This window comes from Clupea harengus, chromosome 3, assembly GCF_900700415.2.
Source record: "Clupea harengus chromosome 3, Ch_v2.0.2, whole genome shotgun sequence".
NCBI classification, from domain to species: domain Eukaryota; kingdom Metazoa; phylum Chordata; class Actinopteri; order Clupeiformes; family Clupeidae; genus Clupea; species Clupea harengus.
Window position 1 is genome coordinate 2,464,672 of NC_045154.1, and position 8,933 is coordinate 2,473,604.

General features: G+C 41.8%; 2 protein-coding genes across 3 annotated transcripts in view; one reads left to right on the forward strand and one right to left on the reverse strand.

Moving 5' to 3' along the window:
* The first annotated feature begins 439 nt into the window (after window positions 1-439).
* bmt2 (base methyltransferase of 25S rRNA 2 homolog) lies at window positions 440-8,873 on the forward strand. 2 transcript variants are annotated; one of them, XM_031564176.2, is made up of 6 exons: window positions 636-776; window positions 2,205-2,253; window positions 2,529-2,670; window positions 6,299-6,418; window positions 6,721-6,835; window positions 7,051-8,873. In XM_031564176.2, the coding sequence occupies exons 1-6, from the start codon at window positions 741-743 to the stop codon at window positions 7,675-7,677; spliced, it is 1,089 nt and encodes a 362-aa protein (XP_031420036.1). In that variant the 5' UTR covers window positions 636-740; the 3' UTR covers window positions 7,678-8,873. The 2 variants fall into 2 exon arrangements, with proteins under 2 accessions (XP_012677816.1, XP_031420036.1); XM_012822362.3 differs by lacking the exon at window positions 2,205-2,253 and having other exon boundaries at window positions 440-776; window positions 7,051-8,870.
* Window positions 8,539-8,933, reverse strand: part of dock4 (dedicator of cytokinesis 4) — a 32,675-nt gene continuing 32,280 nt past the window's right edge. Inside the window, exon 37 of the mRNA XM_042707409.1 lies at window positions 8,539-8,596. Coding sequence (XP_042563343.1) covers window positions 8,539-8,596 — 58 coding nt within the window. The remainder of the gene's footprint in view (window positions 8,597-8,933) is intronic.

Below are 8,933 nucleotides of genomic sequence, written 5' to 3' on the forward strand. Positions count from 1 at the left end.
GCTTTATTGCTAAAACTATGAATGTAATAAAGTTCCAGTGCTCTGTGCTGTTCAGCTGTCACACATTTTGACATGAATATTTTGTTTACCATTGCTAACCTTTCCTTTTTATTTTAGATTTCTATGCTTACTGTAGCTCATATATTTACTTCATACTAGTCACTTCATACTACTTTAACTCCATACTAGTCATGGCGATTTGCAGGGTTTATGATTCAGATCTGCGTATTCTTCCCTAACGTGCAAACTTCACAGCCTGCAATACATGTGTTGTGGGTTTGCTAAGACTGTAGCCCAACCTATGTAGCTGGTATTGCCAGGTTGCACTTCTTGACGGCAACTTCCTGAAATCAGTTGTTATTAAACTGAAACAGACCAGATATTGTTGCCGACAAACAGACAGACTAATAGCCAAAGTCATCAATTCGGCTGGCTCGGTCACATGTGGGCTGTTAAGGCTCTGCCCTGCTGTATTCTCTGCTCTAGAATCCTAAATTTAGACGCTGTCATGTTTGATCAGTTGAAGACTCATTGGAAGGGGAGCACCGAACTCTAGTCAAGTGGGGTATGGCAGCGTGCCGGTAGAGCACTGGATGTCCATCGAGCTAATGCAATGGCCTTTCTTAACAACGTTGACAGTGAAATGGACCTGGAACAGTTTCACCGTATTCCCTATTCTAACGTTAAATCCGTTAGGACTGAGAAAATAGAACAGGAGAAATTATCCGGTGTAGTGAAGAATGTCCACCGAAAACTTCGGAGGAAATATGTTGAAGGTAATGCTTATTGCTACGCGATAGCTACAACGGAACTTCGCTAACGTTACTTGTAAGTTAGCTCTGTCTGTTGGACTGAGGAGGTTGTCATAGATAATGTATGACTGGTATAGCTTAACGTCGCCTACATGCCATAGCAACATGTTATTGTTTATTTAGAGTCGTTTCTAGTTTGAACACAGGTCTTTCATGCGATAATCCGGTAGGGACATGGCTAGCTAACGTTGGTCAATTGGGGCTGGCGTTTACACAGCTAACGCTAATTTACATGGCTAAATTAGTTAGCCAGATTATACCTTTTTAAAGATGGATAGAGCTTTCCATCTTATTGCCGTCTACTTCATTGTTATGAACTGAGTTTTAGCAGTTAAACTGCACTTCTTTCCCTGTCTTAATGTAACCTTGGTCACCGGCGAAGCTACGTTAACGTTAGACCGTGCCATAATTGCAAAAATGGTAGTTCCAGCAATGTCTGGTCAGGTTTTTTTTTTTGACCCATCCAATACTAGACTAGAGACTGAGAGCGGAACGTAAGTTTAGTAAATGTAAGGTCTGATATTGCGTTCGAATAATGTGTGCTAACATGTTGTTTTGTCTACCACATACCGTATGGCTAGCAGAGGAACCAGCCCTATCTACCCCAAATTGCGTTAGCCTAATCGTTGGAGGCTGTCTGAAAAGCACGAAACGATGCAGTTGAAAATCTGTAATGGCACATTATATGTTGGACTTTTAGTATATTATATTTAGTATAGAGACGTGCAAAGAAAGTAGTGATTCAGTACGAGTGTCCTCTCCTGCTGTTGCAAGGGTTGATTCCTGTGTGAGAAGGAGAATGCAGATGGTCCATTCTTGGACCTCATACTTGGATAATCAGGAAGGCATGATCTGTTAAGCCTATCTCCAGCCTGGCATTATATTGCATTCAGGGGAGGGTCCAATGTTTCCTACTTTGGAGATTCATCATTAGATTTATGGTGTTTTTTGGGAGAGGGGGGATTTTGCTGGTGGAATTTTAGCAGGTTACTGTCAAGCACTCCACTGCACTGAGCTGAGCACTTTGTTGAACTCAGAAGGGTTGATCATCCATTAAAACCATTTTTGAGATGTTTTAGGTCAGTTACCTGTATTTAAGGTGCAGACTTTTGAATGATTCACCTAACGATCGTACCTCCCAGGAGGCCATGTCAGAATTTCCTAACTGTTACTGTCACACAGTAGTTTACAACTGCACACATAATAAACACATGCCACCTGGGACTAGGTCTGTAACTCATGACTATTTTGATAACCAATTAAACAGTCTCTTAATTTAATTAATTACATTTCCTTATTTTAGAATGTCATGCAGGCGGCTCGTGATGTTGCAAATGTGAATCATAGGCGACTTAATCTGGTTTTGAACTAAAATGAACTCTCCTCCCACAGAGCCCAATCCTGTGTAGACCTGTAGCTGATGTGCTCCCTGCTAGGCGAGGTCAGCTGCAGTTGACGACCCGCTTAGTTGCTCATATTTTTTTTTTAAATGTTTTTGGTTGTTCTGGTGTTGACACATTTTTTTCGCTTGTTACAACTAAGTGACAATCCATAGACCTAGAAACCAACATTTTGTCTATGTCTCAGACTGTTAATGCGTGCAACAACGTGCTTAATGATTTGGCCAACTAATCGACTATTACGGCATTTAAAAAATGAATTGCTGCACTGTCTGGTCAAGATTACCAAGGTTTTTCCCTATGTAATGCTTTGCAGTGGGTGACTTTGAGAAGATTTGGCGCGAGCACTGTGAAGATGAGCTAACTCTCAGTGAGTATGCTGTGGCCATGAAGAATCTTGCTGATAACTGCTGGACTAAAAATTGTGAAGGAGAAGTTCGCATTGAATGGTGTCGCAGGTAAGACACTTTCACTTTGTCTTTCAATAGATGGACTGAATTCTTTCCTCTCTAAATATACAACTGTTGTGAACCATTCTTGGCTGTTTCATATCCCTATAGCAAATGTAATGTAATAGAATAGACTTGACATGGAAAAGAAAATGAGCACATGATTGAGGCTTATATTGGACATTGGTGAGAAGGCCACATTGATCACAGCTGCAGTCTTTGTGTGATCATTCCCCAATAAGTCTCAGATACAATGGATGTAGTCCCAAAGAGACATTTTATATTCAGAGCAAAAGAGGAATACTTTTTATTGACTTCTAATTGATCTGTAGTTTGTAGTATGCATTCAATGTACATCGAGATCGTTTCCTATTCATATGTGGACAATTTAAGTGCAAGGTAACTTTACTGGTGCTCACATAACTGCAGTCTTGCTGTGCTTTAAGGTACAGCCCGGTATTCTAATCCCATACACTTTTTGTCAGATTCAGTGAATTGCTCCTCATGGTCCTCTCCTCAACTCCGGTGTTCATACACAGTCCTGGTTCTGTAAATGAGAAACAAACATAGTGGCTTGGACCAAACCATAAACAATCCTAGCCAATAAACACGGTGCTTCAGGAGCACGAAAGGGAGGGGTGTCATTTAATTGGCTGTTGAGCTCGAACATCAACAACCTTAATGAGAATAAAGTTATAAGAATAAACATCATAGTATTACAGATTTGCGCATATGTATGTCAATCACATTTACTTAAGCCATTAAGACAGGGTGCGAGATTTGGGTGCTTCTTTAGAAGCCGGATGCAATGTCATTGTTTTCAAGTGCAAGAAATGCATTGTGATTCCCTGTAATACAGGTTGGGAAGGCGAACTGCATTATGAGCTACATTTTTGCATTTTGCTAAAAAGTTTTTAAAGTTGCACTTCAGACAGTGACAATGGCTGATGACCTGAGCGAGGGGAGCGACACTGATGCAGAGAACAGCAGTTAACTACTAATGTTGACAATCTATTGAGTGTACAACAAAAAGAAAGCTAAAATACATACAGTTCCTGCTGAAAGTGCCCTTGATTCTGGATTCTAATCCAGTACACTTTTTGTCAAATTCAGCAAATTGCTTCTCACAGTCCACTAGCTGTCTGTTCAAAGTTTGTGCTCAGAAAAACACTGGTGTTCGTACACAATCCTGGCGTTAATGAGAAACAAACATGGCTCTGGGGGGCAGGTCCTCCCCAGACCTTCAGTGCTCAGGTGGGCTATCTCCCGGGCCTTTCTGTGTGGAGTTTGCATGTTCTCCCCGTGTTCACAAGGGGTTTCCTCCACTAAGATCCCCAACAGAAAAACATGCAAAAAAAGAACAGAACACTCCTGTCCGTCTCTGACCGAGACGGACGGTTCAATTGGTCCCCGGGCGCTGAGAAGCTGCCCACTGCTCCTGGAGGATCCTGGAGGAGGGACGATCCGGGATGGGTTAAAGGCAGAAGTTGAATTCACGGCGACCTCAGGCCTGCGTGTGTGCGTGTGTGTGTGTGTGTGTGTGTGTGTCCTGTGTCGCCTACATATATATATATATATATATATATATATATATATATATATAACACGTGTGTGTTGCAGTGAGTCGTTTGTGCAATAAAAAACTGACAGCAGTCAGCCTTGTTGTTTGTTGTTGTTGTTGTTGTTTGTTGTTGTTTGTTTGTTGTTACAGCCAGGCAACACTTTGCTTCAAGAACACGGAAGGGAGGGGTGTAATTTTACATTTATATTTAGTCATTTAGCAGATGCTTTTATCCAAAGCGACGTACAAAGGAGAGAACAATCAATAACATTTTAATTTGAGCTGTTGAGCATAAATATCATCAACCTTTCGGTGGGCAATGTGCAGATGTGTGACCTATGGAAGCTGATGGCACAGAGTGTGCATCAAAGGTGCATACATTTAGGTGTAGCTGTTTCTCTGAGTAACAGATGCCTCAAAGCCACTTTATTAGCCTAAATAGTCCCTGGAAAACATCAGTCTTGTCTGCAACTGACGAGGCCTTGGAATTCTGGCCTTCTAGCCAGGGGTTCAAAGATGAAGCTGATGGAACTGCAAAATAGCTATTTTACTGTTATTTTGTATAATTTGTATCTGTAACTTATATTGATATTTCCTTCTATTGGCTGTTGCGTGGTGGTTATTGTGTGATCATGGAAATGCTCATATGGGGGACTGATAGAACAGGAAATATTGCTATTCTGTTGTTGTAAGACATTAACTAAGTGTAGCCTTATTTTCTATCTGTATCTCATCCTTGGATGTGTACTCTGTCTGTCTCACTAAGACCTGAACAAATGGCATGTGAACCCCTCCCCCCCAGAGTCTCCTTCCTGCTATAACCCTTTGTACCCTGTTATCACCCCCACCCCCATAGGTGAACCCCTCACCCCACTGTCTCCCCCTTCCTCTCACCTATAGGGTGTGATCATCCCCTCCCCTATGGTATTCTACCTGACTGAAATGGTTTAAATACCAGCTTAGTGTACAGTAAGGTAGGCCTTTCTCTGAGCACCAGCTGAGAGGGGGTCTCCACGCTGAAATAAACTACAGAAACCTGACTACGTCTTCCGGTCCCTTCTTCAACTTTGGCGTGCTCATTTAGATTCTAACAAAGCCATATCTGAGACCGGTCAATGGACTAAAGACTAAAATGGGCTAATGGACACAGATACTGGGTGGAAGATGATTGAAAGTGTTTTTATAGCCGGACAAATCTTGTTGGTTTATTTGAAATCTACAACAAGGAAGTATATTTCATGTTACAACAAGACAGTGACCCAATGCACAGCTCCAAAATGATGCAAGACCTATTTAGGGAAGAAGCAGACAAGCTGTGATTGCTGCAAATAGAGGATATTTTGATGAGACAATTTTCAAGCACAACATTTTTATTTGAAGCATTATTTCTGTTTCTCATTGTCTTGGCTATATTTTGTATTAATTTTGCACATTATTTGATGGATATCAATATTTTCCTGGAATATAGTCCTGGCATTTTCTTGTTGATTCCAAACATTTGAATGGAAGTGTAAAGCTCAGATGTGTCCGTTGCAATGCGTTGATCCAAGGGATGACGGAGTAGGAGTCTGGCGCATGGGGTTGTTTTGATAATGGAGACGTTATAGTGAGATTGGTTTGTTGACCTGTCAATCACGCCGCTAGCAAGCTGTGTACCTTGTGGGTAGTAGCATGCTAACATTAGATAGGTGGCTCAGACACCTCGCAAATCCCCACAGACGTATTTTTCAGTTACAATAACGGGGTTTTTACAATGTACAGTCTATTTCTCTGTAACTTTTTAAAAATCTAAGCAAAAAAAAGTCAGACAAACAACCTTTAGGTACAAATACGACCATCTACGGAGTTTGGTCTGCCAATTTTTTTTTTTTTTGTATTGCTTTGCAACACCCACAACCGTCGGAGAACCATGAATGTAAACAAGTCCGTTGAAGCAGCTGCGTGACCACGGAGTAACGGAGTCGTAGAAGTATATTTCGGCCTTAAGGCAACATGCCTAAATGTTTAGTGAACCAAGATTCTATTTGGATATTGTTCAACTTCTCACCTATGAAGTTATGTGTGTTTTCTGTTTAGTATTTGTCAAGACTATTTTCTTGATGGTGGAATGAAGAGAATGCTGGAGAAAGATGAGAAAAGTACAAAGTATGCCTTTTGTGGGTCTGCTGTAAATGCCCAGACTCGCTCCTCTTCCAGGTACTGTCTTATTCCTACTCTCACATTGATTATTGAGTGTATGACCTGAACTGTAAATGTTTAACGTGGAATTTCTAACGTTCCCATTTCAATGTGTGCTATTTCAAGAGGACTGTCTTTTGTTTTAATAAAATCCCAAATCTTGGGATTTATTCCAGGGAGCCGATTTAAAAAAAAATGAAAAATTTTAGCCTGTAGTCTGATCTAACACTGCAAATTTCAGTTTGTTGATTCTAGAACTGCTCTAAGGCCTTGTTCACACCTGCCATTAACACACCTTAATACACTTATTTTTACTGTAGGTCAGCTCTCCATTCAGGGAAGATTCGTCTGTTAGATGTGGGAAGCTGTTTTAACCCATTTCTGAAATTTGATGAATTTCTCACAGTTGGTATTGACATAGTGCCTGCAGTTGAGGTACGTTCTACTGATTCCTTCAGTTGAGAAAACTTACATACATACATATAAGACATAGTGACTACATTTCCCTTGGTCACTTTTTCCAGTAGTGACTTATCATTTTAATTATTATTATCATTTTAATTATTATCATTACGTTATACGTTACGTTACGTAACCTTTTTCACTTTCACTGTAACCTTTGCAACCTCCAACACATCCTTGATTTGCAGAGTGTGTACAAGTGTGACTTCCTGAACCTGCAGCTGCAGCAGCCCCTGCAGTTGGCCCCTGATGCGGTGGAGGCCTTTTTACAGCAGCTCCAGGGCCCCATCGAGGCGCTGCCAGCTCAGCTCTTTGAGGTGGTGGTCTTCTCTCTGCTCCTGTCTTACTTCCCCTCTCCATACCAGCGCTGGATCTGCTGCAAGAAGGCCCATGAGCTGCTCAACCTAAATGGCCTTCTACTAATCATCACACCAGACTCCTCCCACCAGAACCGCCACGCCCCCATGATGCGCAGCTGGCGTATCGCCGTGGAGTCACTGGGCTTCCGCCGCTACAAGTATGCCAAGTCATCCCACATGCACCTCATGGCCTTCCGCAAGGTGTCTCTGACAACCACCAGCGACCTGGTGAGTTGTAATTACCCCGAGATGCTCTACATCCCTCAGGACTTCCATAGCCCAGAGCAGGAAGAGCTTGAAGGGGTTGTGGACATCCGGTCAGACCTGGAGGATGACCAGTTAGCTCTTGGCTTTACGGAGCTGCCAGACATGCCATACGACTCAGACTCTGGGGACAGCCAGAGCAGCAGTGCCCCACTTCATGAGCTGGAGGACCCAGTCTTGCTCCAGAATTAGAACACTCGTACTCCCCATTCCTCCCCATCTTTCTCCTGTCCTTCCCTTCTGCCAGCCTGACGAGACAGACCTGCTGCCAAATTAACTCTTCTCACTCCTACGCACACGTCCCTGTAATGGTTTTGTACAAAACAATGCAGTTTGCACAATGGAAGAGAATGTGTTTACAGACTATGAGTTCTTCGTCTCGGCCCCTTACGCATTCCCTTTTTTTTTTTTAAAGCTGTGGCTCAGGTTTGAAGTTTTGGAAAGCTGGTCCTTCATATATCCTATCAGAAGAACATTGGTCATTTCCCTAATATTTAGCCTGTGCTTATTGAGGCCTGCCACTTCTCCCAGTAAGGAACTCTTTCTGAGCATTGGAGCACTAGAGCACGGTCATGTGGTTCTACCATGTCACAAGTGTTCTAGAGGCACTGCAGGTTTACTTTGTTTAAAGCTGGAGAATGGTCAGCATGTCTGCTGTGTTGGAAGGGGTTGCTTGCCAGAACTATTCCTGGTTAGGAGAAAATAATAGAATTGCAATTTAAAAATAGAGAGTTCCACCAGCATTTTAAAGATATGGTAAACTTTTTAGTAAGATGGTTGGTTTTTCACGTTTTATTTTCAGTACAGTACAAGTTTCATTACAGGCGTAGTGTGGATTAATTGAGGTTGCCACGTGTTTGCACAAGTGTTACTTGATGAAAGAACTTGATTCTTTTCAGGCATTTTGTTTCTTTGCTCAAAAACCTAATTGAGGCAAATAATTGAATGTGTATCAAACAGTGGGCTGTGGGCTGTTGGTCAGCCAGCTTAGAAATGTGAAGAATTCTAATGTGATGGTACCTTTTTAAAGAGAAATCATTTCATGAAACATCATCATTTTGGTGTAGTTCTGAGAGATTTGTCGATGAGTAGCACACCAAACTTTGTTGGACTTCAGGACGAGTAGGATGAGGTGAAGACTGATGGGAGACCCTGTAGTGAGTTTTATGTAGCCAATAGACAATGGAGACTAGAGGGGGTGGGGAAACCCAGGCAAGACATCATCATTGTTGTTGTTGTTGTTTAAAACTGTATTTTAGCTTTAGATGAATTTTTTTATTGGTTTGACAAAATTAGATTTTAGAAAAGAGTACACCAAATTACAAAACTACTTCCTTAGTGAAATGGTTGCCAAGCCGTAGGTTGGCCCTTTGATTTCTGTCAAAGAGAAGGCTGCAGTCAGAATCAATTCTAATCATTAGAAGTCACTGTTAATGTGGAATGGCACC